General features: G+C 45.9%; 1 protein-coding gene across 1 annotated transcript in view; it reads right to left on the reverse strand.

Annotated features, from left to right (window-relative positions):
- LOC311128726 (titin-like) overlaps window positions 1–21,539 on the reverse strand; it is a gene marked incomplete at its 5' end in the record, with an annotated part of 168,109 nt that overhangs the window by 79,088 nt on the left and 67,482 nt on the right. Inside the window, 29 exons of the mRNA XM_084160971.1 lie at window positions 619–1,048; window positions 1,301–1,491; window positions 3,501–3,809; window positions 3,941–4,240; window positions 4,436–4,729; window positions 4,932–5,216; window positions 5,473–5,769; window positions 5,989–6,288; window positions 6,451–6,753; window positions 6,877–7,257; window positions 8,236–8,538; window positions 8,735–9,034; window positions 9,130–9,426; window positions 9,534–9,839; window positions 10,059–10,255; window positions 14,063–14,168; window positions 14,296–14,595; window positions 15,041–15,340; window positions 15,467–15,582; window positions 15,717–15,903; window positions 16,025–16,321; window positions 18,951–19,238; window positions 19,376–19,497; window positions 19,761–19,938; window positions 20,057–20,204; window positions 20,338–20,489; window positions 20,617–20,901; window positions 21,029–21,143; window positions 21,272–21,459. Coding sequence (XP_084017097.1) covers window positions 619–1,048; window positions 1,301–1,491; window positions 3,501–3,809; window positions 3,941–4,240; window positions 4,436–4,729; window positions 4,932–5,216; window positions 5,473–5,769; window positions 5,989–6,288; window positions 6,451–6,753; window positions 6,877–7,257; window positions 8,236–8,538; window positions 8,735–9,034; window positions 9,130–9,426; window positions 9,534–9,839; window positions 10,059–10,255; window positions 14,063–14,168; window positions 14,296–14,595; window positions 15,041–15,340; window positions 15,467–15,582; window positions 15,717–15,903; window positions 16,025–16,321; window positions 18,951–19,238; window positions 19,376–19,497; window positions 19,761–19,938; window positions 20,057–20,204; window positions 20,338–20,489; window positions 20,617–20,901; window positions 21,029–21,143; window positions 21,272–21,459 — 7,275 coding nt within the window. The remainder of the gene's footprint in view (window positions 1–618; window positions 1,049–1,300; window positions 1,492–3,500; window positions 3,810–3,940; window positions 4,241–4,435; window positions 4,730–4,931; window positions 5,217–5,472; window positions 5,770–5,988; window positions 6,289–6,450; window positions 6,754–6,876; window positions 7,258–8,235; window positions 8,539–8,734; window positions 9,035–9,129; window positions 9,427–9,533; window positions 9,840–10,058; window positions 10,256–14,062; window positions 14,169–14,295; window positions 14,596–15,040; window positions 15,341–15,466; window positions 15,583–15,716; window positions 15,904–16,024; window positions 16,322–18,950; window positions 19,239–19,375; window positions 19,498–19,760; window positions 19,939–20,056; window positions 20,205–20,337; window positions 20,490–20,616; window positions 20,902–21,028; window positions 21,144–21,271; window positions 21,460–21,539) is intronic.

Raw genomic sequence — 21,539 nt, forward strand, 5'->3', positions numbered from 1 at the left:
TCTCCCCCGATTGCTCATTTTGGCCAGGCGGCCAGCTCTAGGAAGAGTCTTGGTGGTTCCAAACTTCTTCCATTTAAGAATGATGGAGGCCAATGTGTTCTTGGGGACCTTCAATACTGCAGAGATGTTTTGGTACGCTTCCCCAGATCTGTGCCTCGACACAATCCTGTCTCGGAGCTCTACGGACAAATTCCTTCGACCTCATGGCTTGGTTTTTGCTCTGATATGCACTGTCAACTTTGGGACCTTATATAGACAGGTGTGTGCCTTTCCAAATCATGTCCAATCAATTGAATTTACCACATGTGGACTCCATTCAAGTTGTAGAAACATCTCAAGGAGGATCAATTGAAACAGGATGCACCTGAGCTCAATTTCGAGTCTCATAGCAAAAGGTCTGAATACTTATGTAAATAAGGTATTTCAGTTTTCTAAAAACCTGTTTTCGCTTAGTCATTATGGGGTATTGTGTGTAGATTGATGAGGAAATGTTTTTATCTAATCAATTTTAGAATAAGGCTGTAATGTAACAAAATGTGGAAAAAGGGAAGGGGTCTGAATACCTTCCGAATGCACTGTAGCTATTCTACAACATCAGAGAAAGAGTACTGTACTTACTGCGTGGATCAACAGCAAATTGACATGGGGATGCCTCACTGGGAGGTCCGACTCCAGCAGCATTCTGAGCCCTCACTCTGAACTGGTACTCAGCCCCTTCATTAAGGCGGAGGACCGTGTATTCCAAACCCTTCACTGCAGGCTTGGTGACTGGAGCCCTGTTCACACGACCCCAGATCCCAGCTCCTCTCTCTCTTTTCTCCAGCCAGTATCCCTGAATGGAGGAGCCACCGTTCTGCAGTGGAGGCTCCCAGGTGATCGTCATGGTAGTGGAAGTTGCTGCGATGACCTTTGGTTTGCGAGGTGGACCAGGAAGACCGAATGGATCCTTGAGAACGACCTTCTCGGATTCACAACCGTCACTGATTCCGAACTTGTTCTCAGCTTTGATTTTGAATTGGTACTGGCCCATTCTGTCCATTTTGTACACCTAGAAGGAGTGATATCAATGCATTAGTAATCATTACCATCATATTATTATGAGTTAACTAACCATCCTATTGAAGGTGTAGGGTGAAGTTGTCCCTAGACGCTGATCTTCGGCCAGTTTTGCTAATGGTTGAGGTTAGGATTGGGGGAGGGGGAGGGGAAGCTTATCTGTACCAAGGGGAAACTTAACCCCAGAACCCACATTAAAGTAGTATTTGACTAGTTTTGATATTTAACAGGAATTTGGACTAACCCCATATCTCCTATCAATGATATTGCAGGTGAGCTGCTCAAAATCAGACTTCTTCCTACTGGCGTCCCTCCTTTCGATGATGTAGTTGGTGATCTCACTACCCCCGTCGTCCTCTGGGACCGCCCAAGTCAGATAGCAAGACTCAGCCTGGATGTCAGACACCACAATGTCACGTGGTGGCAGAGGGCGGTCTGTGAAGGCAAAGAAAACATTATGAGATTATACTAGCTATAATTTCTACTTATTTTAAAGACTCGAAATACTTATTTGAAAGGATCTATAATTACAATACCCAGATAAGTACCACCATTTCTTTAAAGCAGTAATCAGCAGTAAAAACAATAACAAAGCGAACTCCCCACCCCTTTTTCGGTAAAAAACTAAGGGATGGAGAAATGTAACCACTCATAGACGGAGCTATGGATGCAAGGACAGACCATCCATGATATCAAAATGATAGTTTTAACCTTCTTTTGAGGCTATGTAGTGTTTCTTTACATTTACTTTGTTGACAAACTTTGGAGTAAACCATGTTTATATTTGGGTTATGATGGGGTAGGATAGTTGAACTAAGGTGATGAGGCATTTTTAAGTTATATTCTTCAGGAATCATACACTGAGTGTACAAAACATTAAGAACACCTTCCTAATATTGAGTTGCATTCCCCCTTGCCCTAAGAACAGCCTCAATTCGTCAGGGCATGGCCTCTACAAGGTGTCGAAAGCGTTCCACAGGGATGCTGACCCATGTTGACTCCAATGCTTCCCACAGTTGTGTTAAGTTGGCTTGATGTCCTTTGGGTGGTGGACCATTCTTGATACACACAGGAAACTGTTGAGCATGAAAAACTCAGCAGCGTTGCAGTTCTTTACACAAACCGGTGCGCCTGACACCTACTACCATACCACTACCATACCCCGTTCAAAGGCACTTAAATATTTTGTCTTGCCCATTCACCCTCTGAATGGCACACATACACAATCCATGTCTCAATTGTCTCAAGGCTTAAAAATCCTTCTTTAATCTGTCTCCTCCCCTTCATCTACACTGATTGAAATGGATTTAACAAGTGACATCAATAAGGGATCATAGCTTTCACCTGGATTCACCTGGTCAGTCTATGTCATGGAAAGAGCAGGTGTTCTTAATGTTTTGTACACTTAGTGTATAATTAATTTACCCCATTCACAAAAATGGTTCGCTCCTACAGACAGCGAGTCATGTGGCCGTGGCTTGCTATATAAAGCAGGCAGACAGGCATCGAGGCATTCACTTACTGTTTGATTGAACATTAGAATGGGCAAAACTAGTGACATAAGTGACTTTGATCGTGTTATGATCGCCGGTGCCAGGCGTGCCGGTTCCAGTATCTCAGAAACGGCCGGCCTCCTGGGCTTTTTAGGCTCGACAGTGTCTAGGGTTTACAGAGAATAGTGTGACAAAAAAACATCCAGTCAGCGGCAGTCCTGTGGGTGAAAACAGCTCGTTGATGAGAGAGGTCGAAGGAGAATGGCAAGAATCGTGCATGCTAACAGGCGGGCCACAAACAGGCAAATAATGGCGCACTACAACAGTGGAGTGCAGAACGGCATCTCAGAACGCACAACTCATCAGTCCTTGTCATGGGCTTTTGCAGCAGACGACCACTCCGGGTTCCACTCCTATCTGCTAAAAACAAGAAGAAGCGTCTCTAGTGGGCACGAGATCACCAACACTGGACAACTGAGGAGTGGAAAAACATTGCCTGGTCCGACAAATCCCAGTTCCGGTTGTGTCATGCTGATGGCAGAGTCAGTATTTGGCGTAAGCAGCATTAGTCCATGGCCCCATCGTACCTCGTGTCAACGGTACAGGCTGGTGGCGGTGGTGTAATGGTCTGGGGAATGTTTTCCTGGCAGACGTTAGGTCCCTTGGTACCAATTGAGCAATGTTTGAATGTCACACCTTGTAGAATCCATGCCCCACAAAGAATTCAGGCTATTCTGCAGGCAAAGGGGGGTCCGACCCAGTACTAGATGGGCGTACCTAATGAACTGGCCACAGAGTGTAAGTCCAAATATGGATGTAGCAACTGCTGATTGCCCCGTTAAGACCTTTTGTAGCGCTGGCACACCTACGTACGTTTATATGAATATTATAATTATATGGTTATCACAGATCTGTTTGCTGAAAATGTTAATGATCGCTGAAAATGTTTACCTAGAACCTCCACATGGATGATGCGGTGTGCTTTGCCGTGGCAGTTGGTGGCAGCCAGTTTGTAGTCTCCCTTGTCTCCTCTGATAGTCTCAGGGATGCTGATCTTGGTGGTGCATTTGGTGCGGGCCACCTCCTCGAACTCCATCAGCAGTGTCTCAGTAGCCACGGGGATGACGACGCCGTCCTTAGACCACTGAACCTCTGGCATTGGCAGACCCACCACCTCAGCAGGGATCTCAATAGCCGCTCCCTTCCTCACAATGATTGTATCTCTCTTGAAATGCTCCAAGATTGAGATTTCGGGGGGAACTATAATAACACACGACACAAGGCATTTCGTTAAGATGAATACAAAAAAGCAGTTTACTGTGGTTGCTTTATTATCCAAGACAAATATATGGTTTATGGTAGGGTTTATAGAAGAGTGTAACATTACTTACTTTCATCATCCTGTATGTTAGCACTGATTGGTTTGGAGCGTTCGCCCTCTCCCACCTCAGTCACGGCAAACACACGGAACTGATACACGTGGTTCTCTGATAGGTTCTCCAATTTGATGTGTAAGTCTGTGCAGAGCTTGCGATTGGCCACGTCAAACTCAGTTCCATCTGCTCTCATCTTCTCAACATAGTAACCCGTGATTGGGCTGCCTCCATCGCTGCGAGGTGGCTCCCAAGCAAGAGCAATAGCATTCGTCCACCTCTCGGTGTAGTGCAGTTTCAATGGTGGAGATGGAACAGCTGAAAGGAAGAGAGGAGTACATTTTCAGAATCATTTTTAGATGTTAAAATCTGTATATAAAAAGAAAGACACTCCAGCACATTGGGATCGTAGATTCTCCACAAACAATGTAATAGGTCTTAGAACCAGATCAAATTCTAACATCTTTGAATGAGCTTTTTTTCCAATAACGCCATTTTCTTCATTTGTCATACCTTTGGGATCCGAAGCCAGAATATGCCCAATGTCCGTTGGGGCGCCATCACCGTACTTGTTCCTTGCGAAAACACGGAAATCATACTCTTCCTCTGAAAGCAAACCCTGAATGTCACACTTGCATGAAGCAGTCTCGATAGGTTGTCTGAATAGCTGCATCTTTGCATCCTTTCTCTCCACTACGTAGCCGATGACATCACTGCCACCGTTATCCAGAGGATCTGCCCAGCTCAAGCTGATGTTCTTCTTGGTGACATGAGTAGTCTTCAGATTAACCACAGGCCCAGGGACATCTAGTTACAACCACACAAAAGGGTCAAAATTAAGAGGATGAGAAAATTCAAGATAGGAGAACTATGGCCTGTATTCATAAAGTGTCTCAGAATAGTAGTGCTGATCTAGGATCAGTTTAGGCTTTTAGATTATAATGAACAAGATTGTATGGACAGTGGGATCCTAGATCAGCACTCCTCCTCTGATTGCTTGCACACTTACCCATGACGTCAACTCTAGTGACAGCAGACTTGGTTCCACTGCTGTTGGTTCCAGAGATCTGGTACTTTCCGTGATCGGTTCTCTTGGCGTACTTGATGAACAGAAGGCTGTTCTTTCCTTCTGTTTCGATCACAACATGCTCTTTGTCAGTTTCAGCCTCATCCTTCATCCATTTCACTTCTGGTTGTGGTCTGCCGATGGCGAACGCTGGCAGTCTCAGTGCCTCGCCGGCTTTGATGATGACTCCGTTCTTCACAGAGGCATCAAAGTCAACCACTGGGGGCTCTGGGGACATAGACATAGAAATGTTTGTTTCATGAGTACACTGTAGGTCAGTAAAAAAATAAAAAATCTTATATGACATATTTGCACCATATGAGCTGACTGGTTGAGCTAAATGGTTGAGCTGAATGATTGCACTATATGAGTTAACTGGCTTGTTATCTGGGGTCAACGCCGGGTTATTGTAAAGCACTATGTGACAACTGCTGATATAAAAAGGGCTTTATTACATTTGATTGATTGATTGATTGATAGATACCTTGAGGCTCCTTCACAGTGACTGGTTCAGTCATGCCAGGTGCTCCCGGTCCGGCGTCATTGACAGCAATAACACGGATGTAATAGTCAGCGCCCTCTGTCAGCCCAGTCACTGTGTACTTCAGCTCCTTGCATCTGAACTCTGTACTACGTTTCCATTCCTTCTCTCCAGCAAGAACACTCTCAACATGGTAGCCAAGGATATCTCCTCCTCCATTGTACAGGGGAGGAACCCAGGCGATATCAACTGTTGTCGCAGAGGTATCAAGAACTCTTGGAGTGGGTGGGCCAGGTGGCACTGTAGAGGCAGAAAGAGATAACGAGTCAATGCTTATAATATTGATGATAGTGTGTCAACTAAGGCATATAGATGCGAATCCTAACTTCCACTTATATAAAATTTTCACATAATCTACCATTGACATCAATGCTTGACTAAGTAATAAAAATAAATTGAAGTTAGGATTCCACCATAGATTGTAGTGTTGGTATCTATTCTATTCTTAGATAAACTTACAGATTGGATCCATAGCAATCTGGGGATCAGTTGGGACACTGAAGGGTCCGGGGCCAGCCAGATTCTCAGCACAGACTCTGAATATGTATACCAGGCCTTCCATAAGACCCTCAATCTTCACAGAGAGGGAATTGAGCAGGAAGCGGTTCACCCTAGTCCAGTGTTTGCTGTTGATTTCCTTCCTCTCAATCCAGTAGCCCAGGATGGGACTACCGTTGTCCTTGGGCTCATGCCAGGAGATGAACACACTGTTGGCAGTCACCTCTCCAATTCTGGGTGTGTTTGGAGCATCGGGTGGATCTTGAAAGTAGAGAAGGGGAAAAAGTAGAATAATGTTGTAATTGGCAGTTAATTACAAAAACAAACACTTTTACCAGTGATAGTAAAGGGAAAATACACATTTCAACAAACGTTTATAACTGATAGTAAAGGGAAAACAGAAATATAATTGCAGATATTTACCGAATTGGTTCTTGGCAACGAGTGGCTCAGAGAGACATGAAGGTCCACAGCCGAACTTGTTCTCAGCGGTAACACGGAAGATGTACTCCTTTCCTTCAATCAGTTTGGTAACAGGATAGTTGCAAACCTTGAGGGTTGAAGTTACCGTGATCCATCCGATATCTTCGTTCTTGTTGTCTTTCTTCTCAAGGATGTAGTTCAGGATCTCACTGCCACCATCGTCAAGAGGAGGGTCGAACTTGCAGATGACAGAGGTGTCCCTGATCTCCTCAAAGACAAAGTTCACTGGAGGACCAGGCTTATCTGTACAAATCATAGAAAAGAGAATGTCAAAACTGTTGTTGATGGCTTAGGAGTAAAATTATTAAGTAAGTATAGTTCTCAAAAATGCCTGAAAATAGATTGTGATGAGGACCATTGGCTTACCAAGGACGTTGACGTCACAGTATGCAGTTGCAACGCCATGAGAGTTCTCGACCTGGATGCAGAAGCGACCGTGGTCAGTTCTGATGGAGTCTCGCACTGTGATTGAGGTCTCGCCCTTCTTTACACCATAGGAAAGACGCTCATGGAGAGGGGTTACAAACACCTCAGGTTCTTCAGGTTCAACCTTGCCCCCCTTCTTCTTCTTCAGAATAGGCTGTACTGGCTTCTTCTCTGGTACCTTCTTGACGTCTTCATTGTTTCTGAGCCAGGTGACAGTTGGGTATGGGGCGCCAGAGATGTAGGCGTCCAGGCGGATCTCTTCTCCCTTCCTGATGCACAGGCCGGGCTGCAGGCGAGCATGGAGGGACACCTTGGGTTTTTCTGAAACAGACAACATAAAGGCTAAACCATATACATCGATTGAATAGAATGGGTGTCCCCATTCAAGTCAATGATGGCATAATGGGTAAACTGGTAGCCATTTTGAGTGTACCCATGTCAGGAAGTAAAAGCAGGAAATGTACCCTTCAATCTGTGCTGTGATTTGTTGAGTCAACTCAACTGAAATGATTGCATCACAAGACCAGGCAGCCATTGTGAGTGTACCCATGAGTTTACCAGTCACATTGCCAGGGTTAGAGCTTCCAAGCCTGTTCTATTCATTCTATTTTTATGGGTTAAACTACATGTTATTATTAGACGTACACTTCGGCCTGAATTCAGTCAGACATCCACATAGCGTGTTGGAGGTGTAACTGTGATATGAGCTGACCAATCAGTGAGCAGCTGCTCTTGTGTGTCACCAACCACTCCCTTCCTTATTATCCCTATACTGCATTAGAAGTTCAAAACAGCAATATAGTATAGGCTCTATCGATGACAGAGATAATGACAGGCTAATACATGTTTTCATGTTCATTTGGATGGGGGGATTTATAGCCTATCAGTCTAATCGAGGTGTAGACAATAGAACATCACGCATTAGTGTGTTTGAACTTGTAACGCAGCTGCATGAACTTCTAACGCGGATGCATGGGATTTGTCGGATATAAAGTTGGGTGTGGTTTTTGTTGAATCCAATGGCAGTTTCCACGATAAGGTAACAAGGAGCTGCTTGTGAATTTCACAGCTCTAACGCAGTTCCATCTCCGACACCGGTAAAACAACCGCTATGTGGGTGTTGTCTAGCACGGATCTGATAGAATCTAGCCATTGATCTTTCAAATTGGTGTACATCAGACGCTAATGAACTTCATGGAGTCCATTTGGAGCGCTTTTCAAGGACCCAAAAGGCGTTTTACAATACAGAACAAATAACAAACAAAAATGAAACAAACAATGTCAAAAAGGTAGCCATACCAATGGGAGCAGCGATCATGGTCAGTGGAGTGCTGCGAGATGGCTCACTGACTCCAGCAGCGTTCTCAGCGCGAACACGGAACTGATACTCTTTGCCTTCGTTCAGATCCTTCACCACATACGTGAAACCAGGCACCAGGGATGGGTTGATTCTCTGGAATCTATCACCATCCTTCTCAATGCTTTCCAGGATGTAGCCAGTGATGGCGCAACCCCCGTCAGACACTGGTGGTTTCCAGGTCAGTGTGATAGAGTTGTCGGTTGGATCATGAGCCTCAACATCAATGGGTGGATCTGGTTTCTCTGTAAATAACAAAACAGGAAAAATAACATCAATACATATCTCTGCAATCCATAATCCATGGAGCCTAGATGGGTTCATACATCCAACACATTCTCCTATATAATGCATTCCTGCTCATTTAAAAAAGGTGGTGAAGAAACTATCAAGCAATTTTAACCAACTGTGAAAAGTTGGAAAGTGTTCCAGAACTCTTACGTTTCACTTCCATAGTGATGACAGGGTTGCGGAGCTCCAGGAATAGCCCAGAGCCGACCTTGTTGACGGCCTTGACCCGGAAGTGATACTCTTCGTTCAGCTTGAGATCGTTGACTTGGTAGGTCAGGATGTTTTCTCCTGACATCAGAGGCCTGAAAGTCTTATTAGAAGCCCCTCTACGCTCCAGAACGTAGTGGAGAATAGGAGTACCACCATCACTCTCTGGAGCCTCCCATGTCAGCTTGCAGGAGTTCTTAGTGATCTCATCCGCATTGATGTCCTTGCATTGGCCGGGCAGACCTGTGAATATAACGCAGAATATGCTATACAGTCTATTTTAACACCAAATATTTTCACAGTGAAGAATTAAAGTGAAAACTTTATGTGAATCTTACCAATAACTTTAACGTTGATGATTCTGGTGGCTGTTCCGATCGCGTTCTCCAGAGTGACAGAGTATTCTCCAGCATCATCATGCACACACTTCATCACTTCCAGGTGGACGCTGTTGAGCTCACAAGTCATCAACAGTCTGTCGTCATTCTGTAACTTTGTGCCAGAGGCAGTATCTGTGTGGAATTTGCTCCAGACCATCTCTGGTTTGGGGATGGCCGTGTATGGGATGTTGATATGCAGCTTGTCACCCTCAACCACTACAATGTCTAGGGCCTCCATATCCATAGTAGGAATACCTTAGAGAGGGGATAAAGAGATGTATATTTTACTTCCCATTTATTTTCAATAAGTGGCATAACATTTATTTTCATTTGACACTTTGGGGTATGGTAAGTATGCTTACAGTCTGGATCCTTGGCAAAGACCTTCTCAGAAATGGCAGAAGGATCGCTGACACCAATAGAGTTGATGGCACGGACTCTCAGGACATATTGTTTCTCTGGCTTGATGCTTTCCTCTGCTTTGTATTTGAGCTCCTTGACTGGGCGAGTGTTGATTCTCATCCACTTCTCAGCTTTAGCCTCACGGAGCTCAACATGGTATCCTGTGATGGGGCTCCCTCCATTCTTCAATGGTACATTCCAGGTAATGTTGATATGCTCTCTGCTGGCACCAACTATGACCAAGTCAACAGGAGGAGATGGTGGACCTGGGAAGAAGAAGAAATACATTATTCATATTGGTTGCCTTTGAAAAGTAGTAGAAGGCACTCAACCAACGTGAGACGAGGTGTCTTGAGGTGTGAGCAAGAGTTGCACCTTTTCCTTCCTAATATTGATTGCCTTTGCCATGCCAAGACAAAGTTATACTAAATAATCATACTACAGTATAACATGAATATACATTGAGAATGTAACAGACAACTCACTTGTAGCATCCTCAATGGTGACTACTTCTGTTGGTTCACTAGGGTGTCCAACACCAGCCTCATTCTCAGCACGGACCTGGAACTGAACCTCAGTGCCCTCATCCACATCTGTGACTTTGTAGGTGCACAGAGCGTCGGGAGTCTTTCCAGACTTCACCCAGCGGGTTCCAAGTTTCTCTTTCTTCTCAATGACGTACCTAGAAAGCAAATGGTATGTATTATTTTTAAACGGTTTAAAATTACTTAAATACAAAATCACTGTCATGACAAACATATAGACAATGTCACGACTTCCGCCGAAGTTGGTGCCTCTCCTTGTGCGGGCGGCTATCGGCGGTCGTCGTCACCGGCCTTCTAGCTGCCACGATCTACGTTTCTGTTTTCCATTTGTTTTGTCTGTATTGTACACACCTGGTTCCCATCACGTTAATCTGGTTCCCTATTTAACCCTCTGGTTCCCTCATGGTGTTGTGCGTGATTGTTCTTTGTTTGGTGTTTATACTGCTGTGAGCTGATGTATTTCCCTGCGTGGAAATTAGATTTGTTGTTTTTCGAGTAAAGTTTGTCTATTACTCAGTTCTGTGTCCTGCGCCTGACTCTGTCCTACTGCTGCACACTGACACCTGACAGAATCACGCCCCACATATGGAGTCAGCAGGTGCACCCAGTCCTCCGTTACCGGTGGAGGAGCGCATCCAGCAGCATGCGACGGTGCTCCACAATCTGGGCACAGCCATGGATTGCGTGCTGCACACCATGGAGCGATGGGAGAGAGAGGGTTTTCCCACAACCCCATCAACTTCACCTCAACCCACACCGCTGTCCACCCCTCCGTTACCTGGACCCAGTGGGATTCGGCTCTCGCTCCCGAAGGCCTATGATGAGACGGCTTCCGGGTGCCAGGGGTTCCTGCTCCAGGTAGAGCTCTACCTGGCGACCGTCCACCCGGCTCCCTCGGGTTACGAGAGAGTGTCCGCCCTCGTCTCCTGTTTGTCGGGAAAAGTGCTGCAATGGGCCAACGCTGAATGGGGAGGGATAGACGCTACGTTGGTTCGCTACGAGGATTTCACCCGCCGTTTCCGGGCGGTCTTTGATCATCCGCCTGAGGGGAGAGCGGTGGGGGAACGCTTCCATCTCAGACAGGGGAAGAGGAGCGCACAGGACTTCGCTCTGGACTTCAGGACCCTGGCTGCCAGCAGGGGATGGAATGAGAGGGCACTGATCGACCATTACCGGTGTAGTCTACGGGAGGACGTTCGTCGGGAGCTGGCCTGCAGGGACATCACACTTACACTCGACCAGCTGGTGGATTTATCCATCCGGCTGAATAGCCTGTTGGCCACCCGTGGACGTCCGGATCAGGGTCCGTCCATTCCATCTCCCAGCACCTCCGACCCTACCCCTATGGAGCTCGGAGGTGCTGCTCTAAGGGTGACGGGAGGGGGGGGCGTTTCCTGCACCAAGTGTGGCCGCAGAGGGCACACTGCTGGTCGGTGCTGGGGAGGTTCCCCAGGGAGGTGAGGCAGCAGGCAGGGCACTGGTGGATCATCCCAGGTGAGTAGGCACCCGACTCACCCAGAGCTCCCTGTTGCGCACATGTATGTCTGTATAAAGTTTCCGGAGTTTTCCCCGCATTCCCAGCATAAGGCGCTAGTAGATTCAGGCGCAGCTGGGAACTTTATTGACCGTGCATTTGCACTTAGATTAGGGATCCCTATTGTTCCTCTTTAAAGAATACCTGGGATAGGATAAAGTAACCCCCCCCCCAAAAAGAAAAAAAAAAGTGTAAAGTGGTTATCCCACTGGCTATAGGGTGAATGCACCAATTTGTAAGTCGCTCTGGATAAGAGCGTCTGCTAAATGACGTAAATGTGCCCTTGAGCAAGGCACTTAACCCTAATTGCTCCTGTAAGTCGCTCTGGATAAGAGCGTCTGCTAAATGACTAAAATGTAATGTAAATGTAAAAATGTAAAATGTTCCTGTTGATGTGCCCTTTCCTGTACATGCCTTAAATAGTCATCCTTTAGGATCGGGCCTGATTAGGGAGGTCACAGCTCCACTATGTATGATAACGCAGGAGGGTCATGAGGAGAGCATTAGTCTCTTCCTGATTGATTCTCCTGCGTTTCCTGTGGTGTTGGGGCTTCCCTGGTTGGCCCATCATGACCCCACTATTTCGTGGCAACAGAGGGCTCTGAAGGGATGGTCACGTCAGTGCTCAGGGAGGTGTGTAGGTGTTTCCGTAGGTGCAACTTCGGTGGAAAGTCCAAACCAGGTCTCCCCCATGCACATTCCCCCTGAATATGCCGATTTGTCTCTCACCTTCTGTAAAAAGAAGGTGACTCAATTACCACCCCATCGACGGGGGGATTGTGCGATAAATCTCCAGGTAGACGCAGCACTTCCCAGGAGTCACGTGTATCCTCTGTCACAGGAGGAGACGGCGGCTATGGAAACATATGTCTCCGAATCTCTGGGACAGGGATACATTTGGCCTTCCACTTCACCTGCCTCCTTGAGTTTCTTTTTTGTGAAGTAGAAGGATGGAGGTTTACGCCCGTGCATTGACTATCGGGGTATAAATCAGATCACGGTGAAGTTCAGTTACCCGTTGCCTCTCATAGCCAGTGTGACCGAGTCATTGCACGGGGCGCGCTTCTTCACAAAACTGGATCTCAGGAGCGCGTACAACCTGGTGCGTATCCGGGAGGGGGATGAGTGGAAGACGGCATTTAGTACCACCTCTGGGCACTATCAGTACCTCGTCATGCCGTACGGGTTGATGAATGCTCCATCAGTCTTCCAATCCTTTGTAGACGAGATCTTCAGGGACCTGCACGGGCAGGGTGTAGTGGTGTATATAGATGACATTCTCATATACTCCGCTACACGCGCCGAGCATGTGTCCCTGGTGCGCAAGGTGCTTGGTCGACTGTTGGAGCATGATCTGTACGTCAAGGCTGAGAAATGTCTGTTCCTCCAACAGTCCGTCTCCTTCCTAGGGCACCGCCTGTCCGCATCAGGGGTGGAGATGGAGAATGACCGCATTTCAGCCGTGCGTAATTGGCCGACTCCAACCACGGTAAAGGAAGTGCAGCGGTTCTTAGGGTTTGCCAACTACTACCGGAGGTTTATCCGGGGCTTTGGTCAGGTAGCGGCTCCCATTACCTCCTCGCTGAAAGGGGGACCGGTGCGACTGCAGTGGTCAGCTGGGGCGGACAGGGCTTTTGGTCACCTGAAGGCTCTGTTTACTTCGGCTCCCGTGCTGGCTCATCCGGATCCCTCCTTAGCATTCATAGTAGAGGTGGACGTGTCCGAGGCTGGGATAGGAGCTGTGCTGTCTCAGCGCTCGGGTACGCCACCAAAGCTCCGACCCTGTGCTTTCTTTTCGAAGAAGCTCAGCCCGGCGGAGCGAAATTATGATATGGGGGACCGGGAGCTGTTAGCTGTTGTCAAGGCTCTGAAGGCGTGGAGACATTGGCTTGAGGGGGCTAAACACCCTTTCCTCATTTTGACTGACCACCGCAATCTGGAGTCTCCACCCAGATCGTCCTGCGCCTCGTCCTCCGGGTCGTCCCCGAGGTCGGTGTCGCCGCACTGCTGGAGCCGCGCGTCAAGGGGGGGTACTGTCACGACATCCGCTGAAGTTGGTGCCTCTCCTTGTGCGGGTGGCTATCGGCGGTCGTCGTCACCGGCTTTCTAGCTGCCACCGATCTACGTTTCTGTTTTCCATTTGTTTTGTCTGTATTATACACACCTGGTTCCCATCACGTTAATTTGTTTCCCTATTTAACCCTCTGGTTCCCTCATGGTGTTGTGCGTGATTGTTCTTTGTTTGGTGTTTATACTGCTGTGAGCTGATGTATTTCCCTGCGTGGAAATTAGATTTGTTGTTTTTTGAGTAAAGTTCGTCTATTACTCAGTTCTGTGTCCAGCGCCTGACTCCGTCCTACCGCTGCACACTGACACCTGACAGACAGTTACAAGTTTGTTATTCACTTACTTTGTAATGGGTCTCCCACCATTACTCTTTGGAGCTTCCCATTTCAGTTCAACGTGTCTCTTGGACACCTCCACAATAGTCAAGGCATAGGGTGGCCCAGGAGTGGCTGGAAGGAAAAAGATGAAAGCAAAGTTTATAAGTTGTAAGAACTACTCCATTGACTTTAATTCTCCATGTTTAAAGCTATTACACCAACAACAGAATGACTGAAGCGGGATAGGATAGAAACGTACTGAAAGTATCTTTAGCCAAAACAGAGTCTTCCAGTTCACAGTAATCACTCTGTCCTACTGCGTTCTCAGCAGCCACACGGAACACATAGAGAGAGCCCTCATTCAGTGGAGTGACAGTGTACTTCAGCTCCTTCACAGTGGTGTCCACTGCAGTCCAGGTCTTACGCCTGACGTCCCTCTTCTCAACAACGTAGTTGGTGATTGGAGAGCCACCATCGTTGTCAGGAGCCTGCCACTTCAGGTCAGCGTTGATCTTTGTGATGTTGGTCACCTCAAGCCATTGAGGAGGTGATGGAGGATCTGTTGAATAGAAAAGGCATAATGAAGCTCATATAATTTCCAATTCCAAATATTAACCAAACTGGTATTGTCTCTCTAAGCCAGGAATCATCAACTAGATTCAGCCGCGGCTTGATTTTTTCTTGAGCGGATGGTCAGGGGGCCGGAACATAATTACAAATAATTTGGAGACTGCAATGTCACCGCAAGAAGACCAAACAGATATAATATTTCACTAAAACATAATAATTTCAAACCTTGCTTACATTTGTATATGATCACATATATCTCTCTATTATGCCTGGGAATACTTTGGAGCTGATTTGCTGATGTTTTTACAGTCTTTTATTTTTCATCAAACTAGGGGGGCCAAATAAAATCACCCATGATCAAATTCGGCCAGCGGGCCACCAGTTGGGGAACCCTGCTCTAAGCCTAATTGAGGGAGTTGAGCATCATGACTTACAGAGTCTTTCCTTGCAGACCACAGGATCGCTTGGGTCACTGGGCTCACTCTCTCCTGCGCAGTTGACGGCCTTGACTCTGAAGGAGTACTCCTGTTTCTCCATCAAACCCTTCAGGAAGTGCTCAGTCTGGGGCACGTCCTCTGCTGCTCTGATCCATGCTTCGGTGCCAGTCTTCAGGAACTCAATGATGTAGCCCTCGATCTTGGCACCACCATCGTGCTCTGGCCTGGTCCATTGCAGGGAGGCAGATGTCTTAGCTATTTCTCTGATGAAGGGTTTGCCAGGAGCCCATGGAGGATCTGGAATACAAGTAAAATGACAAGTTTATGAAGATTTCTTATTTTGCATGTTTTCTTGAAATGATATAGTTATCTTTTTCATGTATGAAAAGAATATAACTAAATTATCTATATAACACAACATACCAATTGGATCCTTGACCAAGACTGGATCAGTCTCAGTGCTTGGTTTTCCTGGTCCTGCAAGATTCTCGGCCAAGACACGGAACCTGTACTTCTTCTTGGTAGGCAGGCCCTTCACCCTGAAATTAACGTATAGACATATTTGATAAGACTGTGGATATACACATACAAAATCGAAAAAATGAAATATAATAGTTAACTATAGTATATTATATTATAGTATAATTATAGAACCTAAACAGGCCAACTGTACCTGAAGGTGATGTCCTTGATGGGCAGCTTGTTGCATCTGATCCATTTGTCATTTTCTGGGTCGAACCTCTCGATCCAGTACCCAGTGATAGGACTGCCACCATCCTCATCAGGTTCGTACCATGTCAGAGTCAGAGAGTCCTTAGCAATATCAGAGGGCTGCAATCTGGATGGAGCACCAGGAGGATCTAAAAGACAACAGCAACACATATATAATGTCATAATAGAACAGAGGACTATGTTTAATTAATTACAGCATATAAAGTATATTACATTGACAACATAAATGTAAGATAGTAGATAACGTACCAAAGGAGTATTTGGCAATGATTGGCACATGCTCATTAGGGGCGCCGATGCCGTACTGGTTCTCAGCCTGCACTCTGAAGACGTATTCCTTCAGAGGGGTGAGTTTGGTGGCATTGAAGGTGGTTTGTTTCACAGTGGATGACAGTTTGGTCCACTCCTCTTTTTCGAAGGGTCTGAGCTCCACGATGTAGTTGGTGACGACAGAACCTCCGTCGTCTCTGGGAGGGTTCCAGGCCAGGTAGCAGGAGTGGTTGGTGATCTCAGAGATATCAAACGCAGCTGGAGGACCAGGCTTATCTATTGGGTGACATTAACATATTGTTATGAACATACATTTTTTTAAATATGGAAGAACATTAAAATAAATATTGATTAATTGTTCCAAAGTTGTAAATTAATTATATTTTTTCAGATGTATTATATTGACATTCAGATGTGTTGGTCATTACTGAGACGTGGTTAAGAAAGAGTGTTTTGAACACTGATGTTAGCCTTTCTGGTTATAACCTTCTGGTGGTGGAGTGGCAATCTTTACCAAGGAACACCTTCAGTGCTCGGTTGTCTCCACCAAGTCTGTCCCCAAACAATTTGATTTGCTGGTTTTAAACATTCAACTTTCAAATAGCTATTTGTTGACTGTTGCTAGGTGTCATCGTCAACCATCAGCACTGGCCTGTACCCTACCTGCCCGAAACTCTCTCCTGGCCCGTTACACTAAGTCTGAATTTGTCCTGCTAGGTGACCTAAACTGGGACATGCTTAAACCACCTGACCAAGTCATAAAGCAATGGGACTCCCTAAATCCTTCTCAGATTATTACCAATCCCACAAGGTATGACTCCAAACACCCAGAATAGGCTACTCCTTGATGTTATCCTCACAAATAATCCTGATAGGTATCAGTCTGGCGTTTTCTGTAATGACCTTAGTGATCACTGTTTTACAGCCTGTGTTCGTAATGGCTGCTCAGTGAAACGGCCTGTCCTGATTTGTCATAGACGCTTGCTAGAAAACGTAAATGAGCAAGCAAGCCTTCCTTCATGACCTGGCCTCTGTAAATTGGTATAGAATCAGCTTGATCCCCTCTGTCGAAGACGCTTGGACCTTCTTTTTTTTATATTTTCTGTGGTATTGTTAACAAACACGCCCCCATAAAGACAAATAGATATAGTATTTTCTGGGGGGGGATTGTGTTTTTACCGCTTTTTCTCCCCAATTTCGTGATATCCAATTGGTAGTTACAGCCTTGTCCCATTGCTGCAACTCCCGTACGGACTCGGGAGAGGCGAAGGTCGAGAGCCATGCGTCCTCCAAAACACGACACCGCCAAGCCGCACTGCTTCTTGACACACTAATCGTTTAACCCGGAAGCCAGCCGAAGCCAGCCGAAGCCAGCGTGCATGCGCCCGGCCGCCACAAGGAGTCGCTAGAGCGCGATGGGACAAGGACATCCCAGCCGGCCAAACCCTCCACTAACCCGGACGACGCTGGGCCAATTGTGCGCCGCTTCATGGGTCTCCTGATCACGGCCGGCCGCGACACAGCCCGGGATTGAACACGGATCTGTAGTGACGCCTCTAGCACTGCGTTGCAGTGCCTTAGACCACTGCGCCACTCGGGAGGCCCCAAAGAAAATGAGAATTAATAACAGGTTCAGCCCCTGGTTCGACCATGATCTAGCAGAGTTACTCCACCTCAAGAATTCCATTTGGCGAAAGGCTGGGCACATTCATACTCAGGCTGACAGGCTCTCGTTCAGGCAAATTAGAAATAAGTGCACTCAGGCTATCCGGAAGGCCAAAGTTAGTTACTTTAAGGAGCAGTTCTCTCTCCGTGGGTCTAACCCCAAGAAGTTCTGGAAAACGTTAAAGACCTAGAGAATATACCCTCCTCCTCACAGCTCCCCATGTCCCTTAATGTTGATGATGTGGCTGAACTCTTTAATTACCACTTCATTAAATCAGGATTCCTATCACTTTGTTTCCAATTGATCCCAACAGAGCCTCCAGAGATTGAACTGGACGTGCCAAACTAACTGATTCAGATGACCTTCCTACCCATGCTAGATTACGGAGATGTAATTTATAGATCGGCAGGTAAGGGTGCTCTCGAGCAGCTAGATGTTCTTTACCATTCGGCCATCAGATTTGCCACCAATGCTCTTTATAGAACACATCACTGCACTCTATACTCCTCTGTAAACTGGTCATCTCTATATACCTGTCGCAAGACCCACTGGGTGATGCTTATTTATAAAACCATCTTAGGCCTCACTCCCCCCTATCTGAGATACCTACTGCAGCCCTCATCCTCCACATACAACACCCGTTCTGCCAGTCTAATTCTGTTAAAGGTCCCCAAAGCACACACATCCCTGGGTCACTCCTTTTTTTAGTTCGCTGCAGCTAGCGACTGGAACAAGCTGCAAAAAACACTCAAACTGGACAGTTTTATCTTCATCTCTTCATTCAAAGACTCAATCATGGACACTCTTACTGACAGTTGTGGCTGCTTCACGTGATGTATTGTTGTCTCTACCTTCTTGCCTTTGTGCTGTTGTCTGTGCCCAATAATGTTTGTACCATGTTTTGTGCTGATACCATGTTGTGCTGCTGCCATGTTGTGTTGCTACCATGTTGTCATGTGGTGTTGCTACCATGCTGTGTTGTCATGTGTTGCTGCCATGCTATGCTGTTGTCTTAGGTCTCTCTTTATGTAGTGTTGTGGTGTCTCTCTTGTCGTGATGTGTGTTTTGTCCTATATTTTTATTTTTTATTCCAGCCCCCGTCCCCGCAGGAGGCCTTTTGCCTTTTAGTAGGCCGTCATTGTAAATAAGAATTTGTTCTTAACTGACTTGCCTAGTTAAATAAAGGTTAAATAAAAAAATTAAATAAAAAAATTAAATAGGGGAAAAAATATATCGTACCAAGAATGTTGACATCAACAGTTGCGGTAGCACGACCACTGCTGTTGACTGCCTCAATGATGTAGGTAGATGTGTCTTCTCTGACGGTTTTGGCGAAAGACAAAGTGGAGTTTCCCGTCTTGGTATTGATGGTGATGCGATCATCTCCCTTCAGGACCAGGTCAGCCTTGGTCCATTTTACCTTGGGTTCGGGCTTTCCAACAATATCAGCTGGAAGCTCAATCTTGGTTCCGGCTCTGGCTGTCAAACCAGCCAGCAACTTCACGTCCAGTTGAATCTCTGGAGGCTCTGTTGGGATCAATTGGAAACAAAGTGAGATTTCTGCAACAAACCAATGAGAGTTTGTAACTCAGGACACGTGTCTTTAGGTTTCAGAAAATAGCTATGTAAATCCTACGTATTATTATCATGATTATATACATTACCTTTAGGATCAACAGCCAGGATCTCATCTGTAGCCCTGCAGGGATTGCTGGCTCCCAGCCTGTTGACGGCCCTCACACGGTAGGCATACCACTGTCCCTCAATCAGACCTGTCACCTGGAATCTAAAGGGAACCAACAATCCAGTTAAACTGAGAAAATACGTATTCTCCCTTCCATTGTTAATAGAACATGATTAACTGTCAGTTTTAGTATTATTTAGTCACTGAAAAGATTCAGCATGGGGTTCAATTGCAAATTAAACACACTTCTGAAATAAATAAAAACTATCAGGAAATGTACATTATCCAGAAATCTAAATCTGATTGAATCTCAGGCTTAGTACAACACTAATTTAGAGTAACAATGATAGAGATTAGGATCTTACTTCAGCTCAGGCAGTGGGTCTCCACATGGCTCCCACTTGTCTGTGCCACGCTGGCATTTGTCTACAACGTAGCTCTTGATTGACGCTCCGCCGTCGTACTTGGGTGGCTCCCAGTACAGGAAGATGCCCTTTCCTGACTTGTCTCTCCATTTCAGGTTCTCAGGTGGATCCGGCACAGCTGTGAACAAACACATGGTTTACATTTTCCGATCGTGGTAGAGATTGTGTATGATTTAGTTTAAGTGTACAAAAACATTTGTTACTGTTATCAGTCTCTGAGAAGAATAAGTACTCACTGGCAGGGGAGGACACGTTGACTGGCTCGTCAATGTAGGCAGGCTCTCCTGGGCCACACTTGTTGATAGCAGTAACACTGAACAAATACTCTTTGCCTTCAATGACATCTGCCACAGTGAACTCCAGGTCCTGTACACCCATGCAAACCTGAAAAAGTAATCACAATATAAGTTAGTGATAGGATGAATGGAGAGCATATACATATAGACACATTTATTCCTTAGTGGTTATGGTTATAGGAACACTAATTTGTAATTCCAAGTGTACTCATAAGATATACCTTGACCCAGGTCTTGCGGGACACTTCCTTCTTTTCAATTTGGTAGCCAATAACTGGGCTTCCTCCGTCATGCTCTGGTGCCTCCCACATCAGGTGCACATGGTGTCTTGTCACCTCGGAAACCTTGAAGTCTTTGGGTGCACTTGGGGATGCTAAACAAAAATAGCAAATAATTAGTAAATACTGCCAGTTCTACAACATGGTGAGAGGGCTGTAACATATTATTTAAGTTGGTAACATGAAGACTAGTTGTTTTTTCATCACAAGGGTATCACTTACCAATAACATTTACTTCAATTTCTCCAAAGGCACTGGTAACATCATTCTCCAGGTGCAGAGTGTATGTGCCTTTGTCTGGACGCACACTTGGAGCAACTGTCAGTTCTGTGTAGGTGCTTCTTGTAACCATGGACACACGGTCACCAGCAGTGAGCTCTTTATCACCACAGCTCCACTTGGCGGTGGGTGTGGGATATCCAAGAAGAGGGACGCGGATAACAAGTGGATGAGGAACAATGACCTCCAGGCCATCCTTAAATCCACTGAGATCCATGGAAGGTCCAACTAAAACGAAAAAAAAACTATGTTTACAACCACATTACATGTTTGGATTTTGTATTTATTTTTTAAACCAAATTAAGTTCTAGTATCTGTTTTCTCAGTTTTAAGTTAACGTTGAATAACAACACACCATGACAATCGTCTGCCAAGAGCGGTCCAAGCTTATCAGCTGGATCTGAAACTCCGGCTGCGTTCTCTGCGCACACTCTGTAGTGGTACTTCATCCCCTGCTTCAGTCCAGATACCTAGGACAACAACAAAAGTCAATCAGTACAATGTAATGAGGCAGGGGAATCAATACAAATGACAATACAAATTGAACAGACTGGGAACAAGCAAATTTCACTGCTTGAAAAAAGAAAGTGGCAAATACCTTGTAGTTAAGGTCCTGACAGAGCCTGGCATTGCATCTGAGCCACTTGTCTGTTCCATCCTCACACTTCTGAATAATGTAGCCAGTGATCATGCTTCCTCCATTGCTGGCGGGGGTCTCCCATGTCAGCTGGACAGAGTTCTTGGTCTGGTCAGTGTAGTTGAAGTTCAATGGTGGGCTTGGTTTCTCTGTAATAGGAATGAATATTAATGTAAAAGTGTTCATTACATTTACATCATTTAGCAGACGCTCTTATCCAGAGCGACTG

This window comes from Coregonus lavaretus (genome assembly GCF_964263955.1).
Source record: "Coregonus lavaretus genome assembly, chromosome: 5".
In the NCBI taxonomy this organism is placed as follows: domain Eukaryota; kingdom Metazoa; phylum Chordata; class Actinopteri; order Salmoniformes; family Salmonidae; genus Coregonus; species Coregonus lavaretus.